This window comes from Ammospiza nelsoni, chromosome 7 (assembly GCF_027579445.1).
Source record: "Ammospiza nelsoni isolate bAmmNel1 chromosome 7, bAmmNel1.pri, whole genome shotgun sequence".
Taxonomy (NCBI): Eukaryota; Metazoa; Chordata; class Aves; order Passeriformes; family Passerellidae; genus Ammospiza; species Ammospiza nelsoni.
In genome coordinates, this window is record NC_080639.1 from 1,596,760 (window position 1) to 1,619,441 (window position 22,682).

The window sequence follows — 22,682 nt, forward strand, 5'->3', positions numbered from 1 at the left end:
TCCAACAGCAGCTCCAAAGGGGAATGAATGTGCCATCTCCTCATTAAAAACATTTAAAATAGCCAGGCATAGATTTAATTCACACCTGTGTGGCTCTTAGAGATGTCAGCAACTATTTAGAAATATGATTTTTTAATGCTGGATTGGACCATATGGACTTCAACTTTTTTTTTTTTTTCTGCTTTGGGACAGTTAGAAAGTTGCAACTGTGAGAAAAGCCAATGACTGGAAAAAGTTATCTGAACACAGTGTGGAAAAATTAGCATGAGGAGAATTTTACCAATGTCTAAAACCTGAGTTGCTTTATCCTGGCTTCCTCCAAGGCTGGAAGGAGTGAGGTCACAGCACTCCCTTCATGATTTTCTCAAGTTCTATGGGAATGTGAAGAAGTTATTCAGATCGCAGCCCGTTATTGCGACAGAACGCACGGGCGCAGCGGTGATTTTGACGGATTTATTTTATTACAAAAAGAAGACCTGAGAGTCATCCTCCTTAATAACTGCGCTGACAAGTGACAACTTCACTCCATTACTTTCCAATGGGAACATTACTCACACAATATGGGAAATGGGAAAACAGTTCCGCGTGCTTTTCAAACCGCGGCCGCGCCAGAGCCCGCTCCGGCGGGAAGAGACGCCGAAACCAGGAGAGAAGCGGGAGCGTGGATCGCTCATGCCCCTTTCCCCCGTGCCACAAAGGGGTGGGAGGAAGAATAAAACCCAGGAGCAGCTGCCGGGGGGGGTGAGGGGAGGGAGGAGAGCGAGTACGAGCAGCACATTCGCGCAGCGGGGATGCCGCGCTGCCGGGAACGGGCTGCGCTGGCCAGTTACTATGGCTGGGGGCAATGGAATGGCGTGCCGGGGAACTAAACAAAGAACAAATGAAAGCAAGCAAAACAAGTGGGAGGGGTGAAATCCAGCGTGCAGGATAACTATTGTTCCTCGTCCTTCAAGACAGATTTCTGCCTCTCAAAGTGCCACTTCCCAAGAATACGAGGCAAAACAAAGCTTCAATGGCGCAAGGCGCCCGTAAGTGACATTGTAAAGAAACTCAGTGAAGGTGCCCAAATCCTTGGGAGGGAAGTTGTCAACTTGAATGTTTCTTTTTTATCTGACTTTTTTTTAGAGAAAGAAAAAAGTTTTTAGCCTCTGAAATGCAGGCTGCATATCTACACACTGTTTTTCATTTCTGGTTTTAAATCATCACCATTCCCTGAAAGTTACTGCAGCTGGAAATCACAGGCTGCACATGGAAGGGAAAAGCCTACGTGCAAAACAATGGTAAATGCCAAAAGTACAGAAATGTAGGGATTTCTGCTGGGCAGATTCCCTTCCAGCTGCAGATTCCCTCCAGTCACAGAATCCCTAATGTTTCCAGGGGAGAATCTTCGCACGCTCCGCTATTTATAAAGATAAATTGTGCAGTGAAACAGAAATCTGATCTTTTATGCTTTTGTACCTACGACACACACAATATGTCTTATATCCTAGCAGAAAAAAATCCACTCCAAACCATGCTGGAGCAACACTTCCCAGGACCTTTTCTGATGGCACGTCTACACAATAAATGGTTCTATTGAAAACTTGGTGCCAGCAAACCAAAAAAGGTCTGGAAAAATTAAAGCACCTGCACAAATATCATTGGGGTGATTTCCCCTGCAAGTCACTCACAGATTAATGCACATAACACTTGGCCCAAGATGTCACATCTGAGTTTGGGCACAACCAGACCCAGATTGGCAGTGCTGAGCACCCCAAAAATAAAATACTCATCTCTAACAGTACATACTGAGACATGGAGCTCATTTTAAGTCTGAAAAACTCCCTTGGAATTCTGTAAATATGTAAAACAGGTAACACTGAATGTGGGAAAGGTGATGCACCTTTCTATGCCAGAAATTCCCTCACCCGGTGTGGGATCAGACATAGTCAGAATCAGCTCAGTGAACCTCATAAATGCATTTCAAATCCTCACCTGCCCTATACAGGATTATTTGGTGGTCCCTGTTATGACAGTGTCCAAACAAAGGACATAAACTCTTCTAATATTTCATCTATCTTATCACTTAAGGGGAAAATCAGCTGCTGCTGCAACAACAGCTTTACAACAAACATTAATACTCAAATGTAAAAAGATGAGATGCTGCATTTAATGCACTGAACATGTTTAAAAATTGTCATCCCTATTCCAACTCAAAAACTGTAATTAAGAGGAATCAAATATTTTCTACTTAGCCCAGTTCTCTTCCAACAACAGAAGATCTAAAGATCACTGAACAGATTACCTGTGCTAGATAACAAGGGGTAATTTGCAATTATTAAACAGAAATAGATCTGATTCTGTAAGAGATAAAGGCATAAGTGACTGGGAAGGGAAGCACAGCAAGAAACCTAGAGCTAAACAGTAAAATACTTTAATTACACACTCTGTTCATAACCAGCAGTTTCTGTGTAGTTGTCTATTTATTCAATTAAATAATTCCAGGTTGTAACTTGGCACAGAAGCTGGGTTACAGCAGAGTGGGTGTTAAGTACTTCACCACACAGATTACAGGGCAACTCATTAAACAGCCTCACTACACCCACCTTAAAAGACACAACTAAATCTGCAAAGGCAAATTATTATTATTTTTCCCAGTTATCAGACACTAAGACAACTATCAACACCCTCTCATGTCAGTAAATATGGCTCTCACTAATTATCACAAACCAGAGCTTCAGTCTGTTTACAGCTGACTTAACATTCTTCTCCAACCTTTCCTGTGACTGTAGATGGGTCTGTTTTTCTCTCCTCCCTTTCTCAAATTTACAGCTGCTCCAAACGGAAGCATTCCCAGTTTCCCAGATGCCAAGAGCACCTGCAGAGCCCTGGCAGCCCCTCACACATCCTCCAGCCCAGCCATGGATGGACGGTGATGTTTGCAGGGATGCAGCAGCAATCCAGCTCTGCTTCCCGAGCTCTGATGCTGCTGGTTTCTGGGCTGACACTGACATCTAGTGGGGCTGGGAAATCTGCAGTTCTCCCACCTAGCTCCAGGTTGTTCCCAAGGGAAGGAATCTGCACAGCTGTTATCAAATACCAGCATCAAAGCTGGGACTCTTCTTCCCAGGCCACTCATCTGCACCCAAACACAAATGCATGATTTCCCCTCCCTTCACAGGACTGGAGATGTGGGTTTAAATCAAAATACCTCTGTTGGGAGGGACACAGGATCCCTGGGGCTATGTGCTGTCACTCAGAGCTCCAAAATGGTCACAAAACGTTCCACTTGCTGAAGGTGGAGAGCTCAGATTTCCCTCAGTCTGAGGAAATGGTTTTTACAGGTTTGTATGTGGGAAGTGAGCATGATACCACCTTTGGAATAAAATATATAAATTCTCCATGTTGACAGGAAAGTTGTGGGTTCCTAAACACAGCTAACATGTAGCTACAGCCCCCAAGGGAGTTACACGAGAGCCCAGAGCCATTCTGAGTTTGCTGTGACATGTGTGACCTGAAAAAAACTGCTTACAAACCACAGTTACACCTGCAACAGATCCCAGAGCTTTCAGCAAGAGGCTTAAACCAAGGAAACTTCACTCAGGGCTTCACTACCATCTCCCAAACTACTTCTGCATAACAAAGAACTGTCAGATTGCACCAGGCAACTTTTTATTTGATTTTTTTTTTTATTTTGGGTTTTTTGGCCTCTCAGTGAAGCAAAAAACAGGAGGTTTGGAAAGAAAAAAAAGTTACTTTAATCTCCATCTTTTTTAGCCCTGGAGAAGAAAAGAGTAAACTGATTGTATGTAGTAATAAAAGCAGAACAGGGTAGTTATGGAATAGTTTGGTTTGGGAAGGAACTTAAAGCCCATCCAGTGTCACCCCTGCCATGGGCAGGGACATCTTCCACTATCCCAGCCTGCTCCAAGCTCCATCCAGCCTGGCCTTGGGCACTGCCAGGGATCCAGGGGCAGCCACAGCTGCTCTGGGCAATGCCAGGGCCTGCCCACCCTCCCAGGGAACAATTCCTAATTCCCAATATCCCATCCAGCCCTGCTCTCTGGCAGTGGGAGCCATTCCCTGTGCCCTGTCCTTCCATGCCTTGTCCCCAGTCCCTCTCCAGCTCTCCTGGAGCCCCTTTAGGCACTAAAAAGGGCTCTAAGGTCTCCCTGGAGCCTTCTCTTCTCCAGAACAACCTCCAGCCTCTCGGCCTGTCTGCCTAGGAAAAGCACTCCTGTTTAAGTCTCAAACAGAACCACCCAACAACAATTCCAGGATGTTCTTGTTTTTGAGCCCACAGCTCTGTTGTAGCACTCCTGTGCCACCAGAGCAGCCCAGCAGCAGAGGGGTGAGGCTCAGTGTCCCCAGGGCGGCAGGGACTGAGGCTCAGTGTCCCCAGGGCAGCACTGACTGAGGCTCAGTGTCCCCAGAGCAGCAGGGGCTGAGGCTCAGGCTGTCCCCAGGGCAGAGGCCCCTGTCTGAGGCTGAGGCTGTCCTCAGGGCACAGTCCCCTGGCTCAGGCTGCCCCAGAGCAGCAGGTCCCTGTCTGAGGCTCAGTGTCCCCAGGGCATTGGCCCCTGGCTCAGGCTGTCCCCAGGGCACTGGCCCTGTCTGAGGCTCAGGCTGTCCCCAGGGCACTGGCCCCTGGCTCAGGCTGTCCCCAGGGCAGCAGGGTCCCTGTTTAAGGCTCAGGCTGTCCCCAGGGCAGTGTCCCTGGCTGACTCACCGTGAAGAGGTTGGAGCGGCGCTTGGACTGTTTGCGCACAGGAGTTGGAGTGTTGGCAGTGGGAGGAACATCGATCCGCAGCTCCTTCTGGCTGGTGCTTGGAGTTGATGGGACAGAGGAGGAATAATCACTTAAACTCCCTCCTCCATTACTGGTCTGCAAGGATTAAAGGGAGTTTTAAACAGTGTCAGGCTGCTTTCAAGCAATGACAATCCACAGCTGTATCTTATTTACTCCTGATTTACTCCAGATTGATGCAGAAGTGCAGCCAGGGCTCAGGGGCTCAGCAGGGCTGCCCTACTGCCACTTTTCCACACATTTCTATTCCAAGCCTTTGAACATCTCCCCCACCATTATTTTTTGAATACTCAGATAGCTCTGATTATACAGCAGGCACATTTTCATTCTACACAGTATAACCTTAACTGGGCAGCAACAGTTTCATTTGTTTTCTAGTGTACGAGTAAGCAAACATTGGGAACAACCTTCCAAATCTGGATTTCTACTAAACTAAATTGTAAATACCCAGTGCCATGGAGTTAAACCTACTCTGGAGACACCAGATTATTGAGAGCTGATCAAGAAAATGAAAATAATTCAGGGTTGTAAAATGGCTACCAAGGGGTTGGATAAATCCCGCCATATTCCAAGCATCACAGACTTTCCCACAAGGACAATTGAGTCCAAATCCTGGCCCCACACAGGATTTGCTGAAGCCACTGGTGCAAAAATACAAAACTTGTGAGTAAGAGATTCCAATTTATCTGAAGCAGCCAAAACTGATGTTACATCCTAGTCCTGAAAGAAATAAAGCTTTGAGCCTATAAAAAAATATATGAACTGATGTAACAAATTCCTGAAAGGAGGAAGGTGAGGAAACCAGACAGAATGGAAAGGATCAAAAGGTGATTAAGTATTATTTTTTTTCTTTAAAAGGACTTATTAGACATGACATAAACAAGTACTAAAAACACCACTGAGGGAGGAGATGCTCTGTGTGCTGATGGGGGACTGGGGCAGGACAACAGAGAACATTCTGCCTGCTGGGGATGGAGCAGCAGTGGATGAAGTGGCTGGGCAGTAACTCACAGGTAATTCTGGAGGGAAAAGAAATGTCTGGGATTCAGAAAGAAGGGGGAAAGGCCATCTTTAAAGCAGTCAAGATTCCTGGAGGAAGTGAGCAAAGGTGGTAAGAGGGTATTTCCAGAATTCCTGAGGAGAAAGATGCCTCATGGCACTTCCCCCATGCTCCTTGGGGATGGGGACCTCAAGCTGTAACCAGTCACAGGATGATGGAAAAGCAGGAGACAACCCCTTACACCCCAGCTGAAATCCTGCATGCTCCAAGCTCTCTTCTGGTCCTTGCAGCTTTCCCAGAGCAGGGAGCAGAGGGGAAGGCACTGCAAGGGCAGGGCAGAGACATTTCCTACAACACTCTCAAGTGCTAGAGGAAGCAGCAGCAGAACTGGGAGATGTGTACAAAACAAAGGAGATGAAATTACATAACTGGAATGATCATTTTTGGTGCCCTAATGGAGACCAGTAACACTGGACAGATGAGCAGGACAAGCTGGCAAGAAGTGGCCTCAATTACCCCACATTTGCTTTTCCTGTCTCTGTAGCAGCTTCCCAAACCACTGGATATGGTGGAGATGAGAAGGGTGGCAAGGAAATCCAATTTTTTAAAATTGAAATGAACAGATTTATACCCTAACAGCCTACTTTCCAGGTGGAGACCATGAAGGATTCCCTAAAATTTTACCTTTTAAATCCTTCATCATTTTATAGCGTCATTTTACACTTTTTGCAGCTGTCTCCAGGATTTCTAAGTGATTTATAAGTAACTCCTAAAGGAAAACACAAATCTGTTGGATATTCTGTTCCCCTAAGACACAGAGAGAGTTTCTATAAAAGAACTCCTGCAGGCAATGTTTCTCTTCTCACACACCAAGCCCAGTGGATTTCCAACTTTGTAAATAAAACTCTGAAGTGATTTCAAAATAAGCCACTGGCTGGGACAATGAAAAACAAAACCAGAGAGAATGGCTGCAAAAACCATAGAATGGTTTGGGTTGAAAGGGACCCCAAGGATCATCTAATTCCAACTCCTTGCCATGGGCAGGGACACCTTACACTGTCCCAGGGTGCTCCAAGCCCTGTCCAGCCTGGCCTTGGGCATTTCCAGGAATCCTGGGGTAACCACAGCTGCTCTGGCGCCCTGTGCCAGGGCCTGCCCACCCTCACAGGGAGCTATCTACAATGCTTGTTCTAGATAAATATCAGGTTACTTAGAAACAACCCTGTAAATTCAAAAGGATTGTGAAATATGTGGCATTAAATACATTATCATTCCTTGTTTAGTTTTAGTTTTGACATCCCAGAAAATTTCTAAAAGGCTTAACAATAATCAGGTCTCACACAGAATGAAATAATGGATGACCAAACTGACTGCACTCTGCTTTTAGTAATTTAATTCACGTTTCTGGACAATCATGTTGTAGTAAAAACTGTCTGGAGGCATTGTGTAAACATGGATAATGCATCATACAGATTTACAACAGGTAGTAAGGAGAGAGCTTGTGTGGCAGCCACACCTGAGCTGCAGCTTTGTAGTGGCTGGTAAGCTCCACACCTTCCCAGGAATAATGGAAATCTCCTTGGAGAATGGCACTGCTGACCAGGACACACAACTCCTGGCACTGCAGTCCCCATGGATGGGCACTGAGGGGCTGGAGAATGGCCAGGGCAGGGAATGGAGGGGCTGAGGGAGCTGGGCAGGGGCTCAGCCTGGAGCAGAGGAGGCTCAGGGGGCCCTGTGGCTCTGCACAGCTCCTGCCAGGGGCCTGCAGCCTCCCACACCAACAACAGCTGTTGTGCCAGAGGCTTTTCCAGCTGTTTTTCCAACAGTGCAATCCCCAGCCCAGCTGCAGGTAACCCCTGAGCAGGTTATGCAGCCCCACACTGAGGCACTGAGCACCAAAGGAGGGGCTGAGCAGCCTCAGGTGTTTGGGAACCAGATCATCTCCACTTCCAGGGGCTGGGCAGAGGAAACAGCCCTTTGGAACTGTTTTATTGGCACTATTCTGCTAAGTTAATGGCTTAAAATTGCCTTCCTGATAGGTCAGGTGTAAAGGACAAGCAACTCCTCTAGCACCAGGATGAATGTAGGGAAAAGGAATGGTTCTGTGGGGTTTTGTGAAGTAAAAGGGAACTCAATTCTTCTTTGAAATTAGGCTTAACATGGTATACAAGCATATCATGCCTAGGAAGATTGTCAAGGCACAGGGCAATGTGGGAATGAAAAGTGGGATAGACATACAGAGCAGAGAGATACGGAAGTGACTGGTCTGTACTTGTAAAAAGTAAAGACCTATTCCAAGATGCCCTGTGGCCAACAAGAGGCCTCCAATCCACTGCACAACATTTCTTTCCCTCTGAACAGCTCAGTCTACCTCTTGAAGTGTTCCAAAAAGCCAGACAGTGGGCTGTGACTGGAATTATTAACTCAGGAATACCTGAATGTAAGCGATGTTGCACCATCCCTCTTGTTGACAGAGCACACAACAGCTCTGTCCATCATGCTCATGAGTGATAATCTTGGGATTTGAAAATAAAATTCTTTCCATGCATTCTGTGCTGCCCTGAAAGTCAACAGAGGTACCTGAGATACTTAAAAAGGTTTTCAAGGAAAACCTTCCCCTTGACTGACATACGTGCTAAAAACTAAGTCAGAAGGAGAATTAAGCAGCACCTACTACAAAGAAAAGTGGATTTTGCCTTTGGAAGAGGAAGCATGTTAGTGTGTGGGACAGGCCTCTGGAAACACATAACTACAGCTACTCCTGAGAGCATTTTCTGGAAGGGCTCTTACTGAGGCAGGCACCACCTCAGACTCCTGGGCATGCAGATGGATAAGCACCCACACACACAGACAAGTCTGTCAGAATCCCAGGGTGGTTTGGATTGGAAGGGACCTCAAGGCTGATCCCATTCCAACGCCTTCCACCAGACCAGATTGCTGCAAGCCTGTCCAACGTGGCAGACTGAAACCACAGGAGCCCTGGATGGGGCTGAGCCTTACAATTCCCCCCAAGGTATGCTAAGGACTACTCTGGTTAAGGTGACACTCAATACCTCTTTTTTCCCTCTCTAAAGCCTAAGCTTTTGACTGCAGAGTCATCTGGAGAGTTTGCAGGAGTTCAATCCCCGGGATGATCCAACCAGAGATGGAACAGAATCTGACTCTAGCTGAAGTGCTGTGTGCAGGCAGTGCCTCTGAAGGCCTCTGCTCCTGTGGAGAATGCAAGTGGCAGGGCACTGCACCGCTAACGGGGCTGATTCAGGGAGGAAATCTTCAGAGGAACATCATTACGCCAAGAGAGATGTTCCAAAGGGCAAGACACCAGCCAGTCTTCCAGCCAAGATCAGAGATGGCAAATCTTGCCCCAGATCATCTTAAACTTGGAATTGCAGTTGCAAAGTTCTTTCAAGTCTGGGATAAGGATTCGGCTTCCTTCCCTTAAACAAGGTCATACTGCCTTTAAGTGTAGCACAAAGGAGATAAGACATGAAACAGATTGCTGGCCTCTACTTTTAGGCATGACATCAGTCTCAGAAGAGAGACATCTTTGACTGGTGATGCAATTGCCCCTTCAGGTAATTATGACTCCTGCCAAAGGCAGTAAAGAACATTATTTCACTTTTATTGGAACGGAATCTAGGGAGCCTTATCACAAAAGCTACCTTGCCTTGATTTTCCCAAACAGCTCTTATCACTGGCAAGAAGTTTGCTGCATAGGTGATGGCACTGCTCTAGAATTTGGTGTTTGCTGTTGACCTTCACACTAGACTTGGGTAGGAAACCAGTGAGCCCCCAGATATTTGATGTCCTTCATCAAAAAAAGCTTCATTAACAAAAAATGCCCCCAGAGAGGGTCAGATCCAAGGGCCTGTGGTCAGAGACAGACCAGGTGAGGGAACCTGGAAAGGGGAGAAGCTCTCCCATGGGAGAACTTCTCCTTCACCAGGAGGTGCCAGGGCTCTTCTAAGGAGCAACACACCTCACTCAGCACCTGCTTTAGAAAGGGGGGCCTGAACTCCAGCATTCTCTTTGGGCTCATCAGCAAAAGCCACAGCCACAGCCTGAGGTTGTACCAGGACTCAGTAAATCACAGCAAAGAACTCTGAAGGTTAAACTGGCACCTGCATCTTTAGGGTGATAACCCAGCGGGAACAAGTTACTCCCTTCTGCCAAAAAGCAGGCACTGTGTGGGATAAAGGTCCACAGCCAAAACAAATCCTCACATGGCTGGCTCAGGATTGCAAAATAACCTGTGCATTATTGAGTTTAGACTGAAAACCACACCAGAATGGCTGTGGGTACCTGACATCATTCAGTTTATACCCATCTCAGCTGGGGACAAGCCCAGAGATGATCAGTTGACACTAGAAAACAAAGCCACTGAGGAAGGGCATTGTCAGGGAAACACAGGGGAGCATGCAACACACGTAGGTAAAAGTTGGTGTTAACCATATGTTAATGTTTAGAAAAAGTTGGTATTAACCTCATGTTTCTCAAAATACCATTGAGTGTAAAATTCCAGCACTCTAACCATGGGGATACACCAGCTCAGCACAGCTGAGTGAGAGTAACCACCAAAAACACAGCAAGGGGATGCTGAACCACAGCACAGCAAATCCTACAACTGTAATGATTGGCCTGCAGGCTGCTGGGTATCAATGAGAATGATCAAAGCAGGCTTATCAATCCAAGCAGGCTTTAAAGCTAAATTATTCTGCTTTGCTACTTTGTTTCTTGAACTCAAGCCAATCTTAAAAAAAAAAATTCAAATATCACTTCAAACCACAGAGCACTGGCAGCATGAATAAAATGGCAACTACCTCTTGAGCAGCAAGGAGAGCACTTGAAATGGCAGGAAACACACCAGAGATGAAAAGCAGCTTATCAGCCCCTTTCCCAAGCACTGATTTTGTCTGTACCTGGCTGATATGCACGGCAGAAACCTGGGCAGAACACACGGAGGAGTGGCTCGGAGAGTTGGGCAGAGACTTGCAGGGTCCGATGGAGAGCTGCTGCTTCTTCTTGGTGGAAACGATCTTCTGGGCCACTGAGGGGAGACACAACAGCCAGGCAGGTCAGGCAGGGCACACGGGGGGCAAACACACAGTGAGCAGCACACACAAACTGGGGGGCACCACCAAAGCCTGCCCCAAAAGCTCAGTGTGGTACAGGGAAGGGGAAGGGTGCTGGTTTTCCACGGTGCTCCACGGGAAACTCCAGCTGGGAAAAGTGACTCTTCCTCATTCCTGGTGGAATGAGACTTCTGGAAAATGTGCCTCCAGAAGTCTCATTCCACCACATGAGTACCGCAGGACTCAGGGAAAAATAACAAAAAACAACACCAGGAATTCTGTACCAAGTCCCCTCCGTGTTTGTGACCCCACACTAACAAAGCTCATCACTCTCAGATGAGAGAGACTCATCTGAGGCTTGTGTTTTCCATAAAAGCTCATGGTAGCAAACATTTCCCATTCTTCCTTGGGATATTCTCCTGGCAGACAGGAGGTACCTGCTCTCTGCTGCCAAGGAATAAGATGGATTTCTCTTTTTTTTATCAGCCATTGCACCAGGGCAATCCACTGTGGAGCCCAAACCAAAGATAACTGCAGTATTAGAACTGCAATATTAGAACTGATAAAGGGTTCATGACAGTGAATAAATACCTAGATTGGTGGCACCACACATCCCAGTGAAATTCTTTATGGAAAGAAGCTGTATCATTAGTTCTAATTTAGCTTTTATTCTTTCACAGCAGCAGCACAGCTGGGAAAATGCCTTTTTTTTTCTTTTTTTTTCTTTTTTTTTCTTTTTTTGCAATTTATTAAGACATTCTCTTCAGCATGGGAGAAAAAGCAGCATTTATCAAACAGATACAGGGATCAGAGCCATTAACATCTCTATACACAGCCTGGCAGACCCATAATAAAAAAGATCAAACAGAACTGATGTAGAATGCAGCCACTTCCAAACCTCTCCTACAACCTTTCAATTTAAACAACTCAAACCATTTCAGAAATTCATCCCATCACACAGTGGAACTTGAGCTCATGCTGCTAATTCAGCTAAAGCCTTTGGAAAGAGCTCTTTTTATGTCATAAATACATAAAAATAAAATGTATTGCTACCTTTTGAGTCACAAATTAAAAACTAATCAAAATTTCAGTCTTTGGAAACAGGTAGTTGTGTAGTGGCTAATCAAAAATGCCACTAACTAAATTCAGCTTCATTGCATGCAGTTTTCTCCATGAAGGGAAGCACTTCAGAAAACTTGTGCCAAGGAATCTGCAGTCACTTGCAGCACCTCCACCAAAGCCAGTGACATTCACTGGCATCTCCTCAAAAAGTTCCCCAGGAAATCCTTGGAATTAAGCCAACAGAACCCAGTCTGTCTTGTTCAGCAAACACAAAAGGACAATTATGTAAATTCCAAGATTATTTTCCCTCACTACATTACAGCACAGGCAGGGACAGTGTAAGCATAGTTTCTTCTCAAATGAATGCAATTTTAATAACAAACTGGTCTGTGGCTTATGTTTTTCATGTAAATGAATGATGGCATAACCATGATTTAGTGAGAATACATTGGATAAAGAATGGCTCATATATATGAAGAAGCAGCTTCATTAGTTACATCCCACCTCCAATAGGCCTCTTATCATCCTGAAAGGATGATATCAATTAATTTATCTTCCCCTAGCATATTGATCATAACCTTCATCAGCTAATCATGTTTAAATTAAAGGGGAATATCGTAGCACTCTGTCATTTCAGACCCATTGGGTTATTGATCTGGGGCCTGGGAAGCTATATATTAAAATATTTTAAACCACATTAGCGAGTGAAGAGAGCAAACCAAAGGTCAGATTTTAACATATGCACATGGATTTGTCTTCATCCTATGTGGTACAGACCTAAATTAAGACCCAAACTGAACAAAAACCACACATGGATGAAAACTACCTCATGTGCAAAAGCTCCTGCTCTCACATGGCACGGATAATTAGCCAAGGAGAATATTTACCTCCCCTGCAGTGTGGGTACAGGGGTGCTGGCAGCATTGGCACACACAGCACAGTCTGGGCAAGAAGGGGGAGGAGCAGGGGAAGAAACCCAGGGCAGTCTGAACTCAGTGACTGAACACAAGCAAAGCACCAGGCTGCTCCCAGCCCTGTCCAGCCTGGCCTTGGGCACTGCCAGGGATCCAGGGTGGGCACCCTGTGCCACGGCCTGCCCACCCTCACAGGGAACAATTCCCAATTCCTAATCTCCCATCCATCCCTGCCCTCTGGCACTGGGAGCCATTCCCTGTGTCCTGTCCCTCCATCCCCTGTCCCCAGTCCCTCTCCAGCTCTCCTGGAGCCCCTTTAGGGACTCTGAGCTCTCCCTGGACCCTTCTCCTCCCCAGGTGAGCACCCCCAGCCTGGCTCCAACCCTGGAGCATCCCCATGGCCTCCTCTGGACTCACTCCAGCAACTCCACATCATTATGCTCAAACTGGACACAGGTGGGGTCAAAATAAACCGTTATTCACCCCAAATTTCTCAGCTCCTCACTCTGTCAGAACAATGATGTTCTATAAAGTGAATAAAAAATTCAAGAAAGCAGAAATATTGTTGTCCCAAGCTGCTTCTGAACACAATATTTGAATTTTATACTCTCTAAAAATATTTCTAAAACAGATGAATACCAACTTAATCTATGGCAGATATCAAAAATAATCCAGAGATTGAGAAGCATTTCAACTCTTTTTAAAAATCAGTTGAATTGTTTGTACTTTTACATACTCTATTTATCAGTTTGGGACAGATTTTATTTTAATATATCAGAAGAATGAAAAGCTAAACAAAATTCATGTGCAAAGTCAAGAACTCTTCTGCAAACAAACAGGGATATGCGATGGATACTTAGAGTTGTAAACAAAGAGAAACTGATATTTAGCAAATATTTGGCCTTGGAGGGAGACTGACGCTTATTTTTCATACATTTAAATTTAATTCCACGAGCCAGAATGACTGGGAGTTGTATGCTGCTTGAAGGCATTGATAATTAAAAGCATGTGAAATTCCCACTCTGAGCTGGGAGGGAAAGCTCCTGGCTTGAATGCCTCTCCTTCCATGCCTGACCTAGCTCACCACAACAAAATGAACCTTCCCACCCCTGCCACTTCCATCCCAAACGCTGCTTTTTGTTAGGGAAAAACCCACTCATTCCTCAGCATCTCCTGCTCCCTGCCTGCCCACGAGGCTTTCAGGGAGCCCTGAGCAGGACAGCCGGGAGCTGCACATGGAACGATGGCCGGGCCCAGAGAGTGGTGGTGAATGGTGTCACATCCAGCTGGTGACCAGTCACCAGTGGTGTCCCTCAGGGGTCTGTGTTGGGGCCAGTTTTGTTCAACATTTTTATTGATGATATGGATGAGGGCTTAGAGTCTTTTATTAGTAAATTCGCTGATGACACTAAATTGGGAAAGAGTGGAGACCTGCTAGAGGGGTGTAGGGCTCTCCAGAGAGATTTGGAAAGGTTAGATGCATGGGCAGAATCAAACGGGATGAACTTCAATAAGTCCAAGTGCCGAGTACTGCACTTCGGCCACAATAACCCCCTGTACCGATATAAGCTGGGGACGGAATGGCTGGATAGTGCCCAGGTGGAAAGGGACCTGGGGGTGCTGGTTGACAGTCGATTAAATATGAGCCAGCAGTGTGCCCAGGTGGCCAAGAGGGCCAATGCCATCCTGGCCAGTATCAGAAATGGAGTGGCCAGCAGGAGCAGAGAGGTCATTCTTCCCCTGTACTCGGCACTGGTGAGGCCTCACTTGGAGTACTGTATCCAGTTCTGGGCCCCTCACTTTAGGAGGGACATCGAGTTACTTGAGCGTGTCCAGAGGAGGGCAACGAGACTAATAAGGGGCTTGGAACACAAGCCATACGAAGAGCGACTGAGGGAGCTGGGGTTGTTCAGCCTGGAGAAAAGGAGACTAAGGGGCGACCTTATCACTCTCTTCAACTTCCTGAAGGGTGGCTGTGGTGAGCTGGGGGTCGGCCTCTTTCTCCGGGCAACAACAGACAGAACAAGAGGACACAGTCTCAAGCTGCGTCAAGCGAGATGTAAGTTAGAATTAAGAAGCAAATATTTCACAGTAAGAGTGGTCAGATACTGGAATCATTTACCCAGTGAGGTGGTGGAGTCATCATCCCTTGAAGAATTCAAAAAAAGACTGGATGTGGCACTTGCTGCCATGATCTAGTGAACAGTTAGAGCATCGACTGGACTTGATGATCTTATAGGTCTCTTCCAGTCTTGAACTTCTGTGATTCTGTGATCTCCACAAAATTACATTTTCCAAAGGAAACAGTGAGCACAACTCATTTTCCCAAGCAAAGCCCTCCCACTCTGAGGAGCACAGGACTGAATTCCCTGGGGATGAGGAGCAGAGGACTGAATTCCCTGAGGGATGAGGAGCAGAGGACTGAATTCCCTGAGGGATGAGGAGCACAGGACTGAATTCCCTGGGGATGAGGAGCAGAGGACTGAATTCCCTGAGGGATGAGGAGCACAGGACTGAATTCCCTGGGGATGAGGAGCAGAGGACTGAATTCCCTGAGGGATGAGGAGCACAGGACTGAATTCCCTGAGGGATGAGGAGCAGAGGACTGAATTCCCTGAGGGATGAGGAGCAGAGGACTGAATTCCCTTGGGCTGAGGAACACAGGATTGAATTCCCTGGGCATGAGGAGCAGAGGACTGAATTCCCTTGGGATGAGGAGCACAGGACTGAATTCCCTGGGGGATGAGGAGCACAGGACTGAATTCCCTGGGGGATGAGGAGAAAGGACTGAATTCCCTGGGGGATGAGGAGAAGAGGACTGAATTCCCTGGGGATGAGGAGAAGAGGACTGAATTCCCTTGGGGAGGATGAGGGTGGTGCCTCCATAAGGAACTGGCTCCTCCCTAGTGCTCTGTTCGGGAGCTCATCCCCCTTAGGAAGGCTGGTGCCAGAGGAGCTGCCCTGACAGAGCTGTCTGCCCTGGTTCCAAGAGCTGCTCACACACCAGCTCCTACTCCACCTTGATGCCTTGTGAAGGCTGAGCTAGAACAGAGGCCAGACAGAGTTACAGAATAAAGTAGGGATTGATTAAAAGGATATTCTCAATGGACACACCTTGGGCAGCACACAGCCCGGCCAGGGCTGCACACAAGATGAACCAAAATGGCCACAAAATGGACAACTGGTCACAGGATCTCTCACTTTGATCAGTTCTGCTCCATTTGCATATTGGAGTTAATTGTCCAATTACAGCTTTAGGTTATCAAATCTCATCCTTCTTGTTTTTCTCTCTCCAGCCCACAGTGTTTGTGCTCTTGGGCCTGAGATTTGGATCATTTGTCCTTGGTCCCCAGCTGGAGCAGGAATTGTTTTGTCTCCCTGCTCTGTGCACAGAGCTCAGCATCCCCTAATGGAAGCTCAGACTAAAGCAGCACAGAATCTGAAAAATAGAAAAGCTCAAACCTGAGGCATCAACCTCATCAGCACAGCTCCATCCAAGGACAAGGATGAGAAAGGCAGAGACTTCAGATGAAAATACTCCCTAGGAGGAGTTCAAGGCACAAGGTGAGAGTCTGCTCCAGTCCCACATCTCATAAAACTGAGAACTCTGCAGCACCCCAGAGATGAGTGGAGGGAAACCTCATCCAGGCTGAGACCTGATCTCTCCCTGCTCCTAAGGTGGATCCTGGAAAACACCCAGAGGTACCAGCAGTCTGATCACTTTTCATTCCCAAAAGACAGGGAATACAGCTCTTCCTGTGCTCTTTTTTATACATTTAAATTGCTCAACTAAGAAAAGCTTGGAGTATTAAAAGGGCAGACTCCAGGCATACAAGACCCGTAACATCTGGTGCCATTTCTCTTCTTAGTGATCACAGTCCAGGGTGCTGCATATTTTAGGAGATGCAAACACTCAGTTCTCCAATTACCACTAATTTAAATCAAAACTGGTTTCTCATCAAAACCTGTGTAACACCATCCATCTCCTCTGCACGTCCAAGAAGGAGCAAACAGCAGGTTCAGCTAAAACCTGCCACTTGTGAAAAAGACGGGAATGCAGGAAATTTTCCTTCACTGATGGGCAGACAGAAAATGGCCTTCAGTTGAAGCTGGAATGCTGACAGCTGAGTGAAAAACATCAGCAGGGATAAACCCTTGTTTAAATAAATACCTGTTTTAATTACTTGGGGAAAAAATAACATTGCAAAATTGGGATTTTTGTGTGAGCAAAATTTTTTGTGTGTGCTTATACCTTAAAAAACACAAGTGAAAGACGTTAGGATATACAGCAGCTTACATTTTTACAGCAGCTGCCTTTTAGCTTAATATTCCATGTTTACAGGATAAGTAAGGGTTCAATAAAAGCAAATTTATTCCACAATTACATACTGCAGGAGAGGCAGTAATAACTACCAGAGCAAGCCTTAACCACAAATGCTTCCAAATGGGAAACATTCATGTAAGTAGCCACTATTAAGGCCATTGTGCCTGTTATTTAAAATTCAATCAATTTTCTAGGCTAAACAACCTTTAGATTCTTCTGTTTAGCAGGAGAGCTTGGCATACCACATGTCAGGTGTAATGGAGAAATGAGTGCTGGACAATTCTAAAGCTGGGGTTTGGAAATGGCAATTTATCCAGCTAATTCCTGGCCAGGTGCAGCAAAGTTATTTTGCCCTGAAGAAGTGGTGCCACTGTGAAGTCACACCAGAGCTCCTGCTCTGCACTGAGCACAAACCCCTCCATGCTCTGACAGCCTGTGCTGGGACTTGCTGGGAGAAAACTCAATGACCAAAAGTGAAAAGTCCAATTGACCAAAAAGACATAAATCTGTAGTGCAAGGCACCAAAAGCATTAGGAAGTTTTACAGGACAAAGTGCTTGGTTAACAAATCTTTGCTTCTTAAACCTTGTCTTACAAGATATGAAAATACAGCTGTAAATCAGGCTCTGTATTAAATATCTTTCATCAATGCCAACACATATTTTTTTCCTCCACAGGTAACTCTAATTAACACTGCACATCACTTATTCCCAACTTCCATGCAAATCACTGCCTTCCAAGCCTAGGTAAGCAAATATGCCAATAAATCCACTGGAAACAACCTGGCATCTGAAGCAATTTAAAAATAACCTGTGTTTTCTTCACTGCTTCAGCTGTGCTGCAAGTAGAAGCAAACAACTTGAGGACTTAAGGGGAACATTGTGCCAGACACACAGGTGAAGTCTCCTGCAAATGGATTTACCTGGAGCTCTGCTGACCTTTCCATGAGGGCAGAATAAAGTCATAAATCCTGTTGTATCCCACATAGAGTTATGATTTTAAATGCAAAGATTAAAAAAAAAAAGTTGAAACAAGAAAAAAAGTCAAACTGAAAAGACTCAAAGAGAATGCTGTAAAATTGATGTGTTTTGTAAAATGTCCATAAAGGAAGCAACTGAGTTGTTAATTACCCTTTAAGAACAATATTCTTAAGGATAACATTAAATGTAATAATTACATTGTATGAAATAATAATTTAATGTATTTAATTCTATGTCAAAACACAGAATTGCTTTTAAATCATATCAAACCATAGGCTTAAGTAACAGAAAATTATATGATCTTCAGGATGTTGCCACCTTAGTGAGTCATTTCCTACTCCCATTTTGAGGCAGCTTCATGAAAAGCCCACCTTGGGGCACACAGCACCAAATGACTGCTCTCATAGAGAACATTTCTGCTCTCTGAAGAGTCCTGCACACCCAACTAACAGAGCACAGAGAAGGACACAGTGACAGAAAGCTGCTGTTCTGGCAGTGCATCTCAGATGCAACCAACCCTCTAGAAAGAAATAAACTAATCACATTGACTGAATCACATACAACTTAACTCATGCCTCATCCAGATGGTTCTATTAACTCAACTTAAAGAAAAAGCTCACCAAAAAACCAGAAAAATCAATGGTTTTCTTTTTGAAACTGCCAAAATGACACAAAATTGTAACCCAGCAAATCAAAGTCTGAAGTCAGAGGTGTAACCACACCATGAGATCACACAGCTACATCCAGACAGGGCACAGCTGGTTCCAAAGCAAGGGCCATGATTGCTGGAGTATCTAAGAAAAAAGTTATAATCACCTAATACTTTGAACAAATATCACTTTTTTCACATTAAATATTCAGAAATACTATTCCTCAAGATGTCAGCATTCTCTTCAGAACAGAGGAACCAGGTTTATGACAGAAACACCAAAAAAAGGTGCACAAACACATCACTGCTTCTGAAGCACAGCTTATCCAGGCTGTTCACCAAACTCAAGCTAGAGAATGTTCTTGTCCTTTAAAGAAAAACCTCCCTCAAAACAGACCACCAAGCACCTAAATAAGATTAAATAAACCACCTCAGCCCATGAGCTCGCTGCCCACTGAGCTATCACAATCCACCTCTCAGGCACACAGAGGCCTGCTGGAAAAAGTGTTAAGCAGTGTTACCAACGCCACAGTGCAGGTGGAATAAACCCTGCTCCCAAAACACCCTCCAGAAATCCAGCAGCACATAGGAAGGCATCTCCTCCACCACTACAAGCTAAAAATCCTCTGGGTATGTGGGTTTATGCACATCCAGCTGTCACAAAAGCAGTTCCCTGCCAGAGCAGAAGCATCATGGAGCATTTCACATAAATCTCCCAAAACACGTAAGCCCCCCCTTTGCACTTTAATCATTTGCTAACAGTTACAATAAGATTGTATTAAAAATTTAAACTGCCCTACTTAATGCAATTTACCTTCAAAGGTCCATTTCCAGAGAATGAAGTCGAATGATATAAATGTCGAACACTTGATCAGATTTATGGCGCCCAAGAATATTTCTCTTGATACAGATCTGACGAGTGAAGGCTAATGGCTTTAGTTTTATTACTTTTTAAGCACTTAATGGGAAAATTTAGACATTTTCACAAGACTGAGCTCCACAAGAATGGTGCATTTAGAGGATGACAGCAGAGGAGAGAGCTGTGTGCTCTGGTTAAACAGTGAGAGATTAACGCCGAGTATTTATCCTGATCATCTGTCACACAACAGTTAGGCCTGAGTGCCTCTGTTAGGGCACAGCAGCACAAAGTGCTGACTCCACAGCCAGTTCCAGGTGGAACTGGGGCCAAACTCCCAGGGAAAGACAACTGAAGGCACAGTGGGATTGTAAAAGCTGAGTGATAGTGCCAGGGCGCAGATCAGCCAGTGCCTGCAGGTGAGTAGCAACCAGCCCTTCCACTCTTCAGGGAACCCCACCTTTTCACCTCAGCCATGTTCTCCAGAAATGCTACAAAGCAATAGTTTCACTACTCCAAAAAAAATTTTTTCCCCCTATTTAATTTTTTTTTAACTGAAAGACAGCTGGGAGTCCTCAGATTTCAATTAATGTCGAGGTACTTGGCCAGTCAATCACCGAGTGCTATAAATTCCCCTCTATTTCTCATTAGTTACACTATTGCACAGCTTAAATCTAAACACACCTTTCTGGGAGACTGTAAATTACCAGCCTAAGACACAAGTGAGCGCATCAGGCACCAGGAGGGGCATAAATGATGGCAGTGAGGCCATTGTGTGTGCGCTCCACTCAGGCTGATTTACTCCTCACAGGGCTTGTTTCACACGCAAGGAGCAGCAGCACAAGTGCCACCGGCAGCACTCCATCTCCTGCAGTTTGCATAGCTGACTTGAGACCAGTAATGACCTGTCTTTATTAACATTAACAAGTTTTATGCCCCAAATCCAATTTTCTATGGGAAAAAATATTTCCTCAGCATCTGCCAATAACGTTCTTTCATTAAGTGCAGATAGAGCTCCAAGAAAAACAAACCTCTGCCTTAAATTAAAATTAGTTCTGTGGCTCTGATATGCCACCTTCAGCCTTTTCAAAGTTGAGACAGTGCAGAAGTTACCAGACATCAAAGGATCTTGTGCTGAAACTAAAAGGAACAAACATTCACACATTTATTAACAAAACTAGTCAATTTTAGTCATGTACCAGCTTTATAATAATTTGTGAACTAAAGACCATAAGTCAGCACTCCACAGAGGCTGCTGAGGGAATGCACTTGTCACAGAGGACAAATATGTTCCAAAAAATGTCTTCTATCAGAGATAGAATGTATTAAAAATTTAATTTGAAGTTTTGAAAGTTGCAGGGAATACCGAAGTGAAGTCACATGTGGGAACTCTCAGGGATCACAGGAATCACAGGACCCTTTAGGCTAGAAAAGCTCTCTCAAATCCAGTCCAAGCACTACCCCAGCACTGCCGAGGCATCACTAACCACATCTCCAAGTGCCACATCAAGAAGTATAAGAGTCCCCCAGTTTTCCTAACCCTTTAATAAAACATGTTGAGCCCCTGTGTTCACATTTAATATTTGGGATCGTTTTCATAACTGAGGCAGCACATGCAGTCCCATCCATCTGCCAGCTAATTTTCCTCCCTGATTTGAGCTTGCTTCCTCACCAAAACACAGCATGCACTGCTGAAACAAGTCCACATAGATCCCAGACTGGTACCTCTGCAAAGACCAAGTTAAAGAAGTACCCAAAATCTACAGAAGCTGTTCAAAAACAGCTCAGTGCTGCAGATTCATCTCTTGAGTTATACAAAATGACGTTGTGCTGGATTTTGTCTTTTCCACAAAACACTGACCAGATCCTGCAGCAGGATTTTGCATTGCACAAAATGATTTTGTGCTGGATTTTGTCTTTTCCACAAAGTATTGACCAGATCCTGCAGCAAGATTTTGCATTGTACAAAATGATTTTGAGCTGGATTTTGTTTTTTCCACAAAATACTGACCAGATCCTGCAGCAGGCACGACCTGACCTTGCTGTGTCTGGCTCGCACAGAACTCCAGTAAAGAGAAAAGGAAGAGTGAAGAGTAAAAGAGAAGGAAAAGCAAAAAGGGAAGAGTTTGATGCAGAGAACAAGTCTCAGTGTTTAAGACTGGCCAACAACAGAAACTGAAATGAGAGGAGGAGCCTACAGATAAAGTTGTACAGATATTTGACCAAAACCACACAATGCTTTTCTTCTACAGGAAGAGGAAGAAGCCCCAGCTTTGGTGGGCAACATTTGCCTTGTGCAGCATCACCTCATCAGACCTAACCCTCCATTTCCAAGTTCATCATACACAATTAAAGATTCTCTATAGAGAAGGAGGAAGGAAAAACGCATCTCCTAAGCTCGGCTGGAGGTTTGCTGGTGCAGGAATTCCGAGGGGAATGCCAGCACTGTGTGCCCTGCCCCACACTGCACCCCCCGCATCCAGGGAGGCTTTTGGAGCTGAATCCACGCCGCTAATCCGGGCTGAGCAAACAGCTCGATGGGATTTGCATATGCATGGGGATTAGCTGAAAGGCAGCGATTTGCAATGCGCTGCTTCGGAAGTGGCTTCTGAGGAAGCAGCTATGCTAATAATCAACTTTGATGTTAGAAATGTGTTTGTTGCACAACAGAGGAGGCTACAAAAGGATTATGTTTATTACACCAGTTTTAAACGTTTGATAGCTCAGACAAAAGCATCTCTTCATTATAAGGGGGCAAAGTGGGATTGTCTTTAATAAATGCTGCTAAACACATCGAGAACAGAATGAAGTTACAGAAAGGGCATTCTGCCTTCCCTTTCTGTCTTCACACAACACATCTCGTGGGTTAGCTCTTCATCTTCCATTCATCAATATTAAGCCAGCAAAGCTTTTTTTATTTTTCCTTTTTTTTTTTGCAAGCAAATTTAAACAGAAATCCACAAAGGACACTTAAAACCAACAGCCAAGGGAAGACATATTGAGGATAACTAAAAAAAAAAAATTGAAAAATCAAGCT

At 45.1% G+C, this 22,682-nt stretch overlaps 1 protein-coding gene across 3 annotated transcripts in view; it reads right to left on the reverse strand.

Moving 5' to 3' along the window:
* Positions 1-22,682, reverse strand: part of AGAP1 (ArfGAP with GTPase domain, ankyrin repeat and PH domain 1) — a 322,590-nt gene that overhangs the window by 164,703 nt on the left and 135,205 nt on the right. For all 3 annotated transcript variants that reach the window (XM_059476344.1, XM_059476343.1, XM_059476341.1), the window contains exons 7-8: positions 10,709-10,836; positions 4,709-4,864 (exon numbers count right to left, since the gene is read on the reverse strand). In XM_059476344.1, the coding sequence (XP_059332327.1) occupies positions 4,709-4,864; positions 10,709-10,836 (284 nt within the window). The remainder of the gene's footprint in view (positions 1-4,708; positions 4,865-10,708; positions 10,837-22,682) is intronic.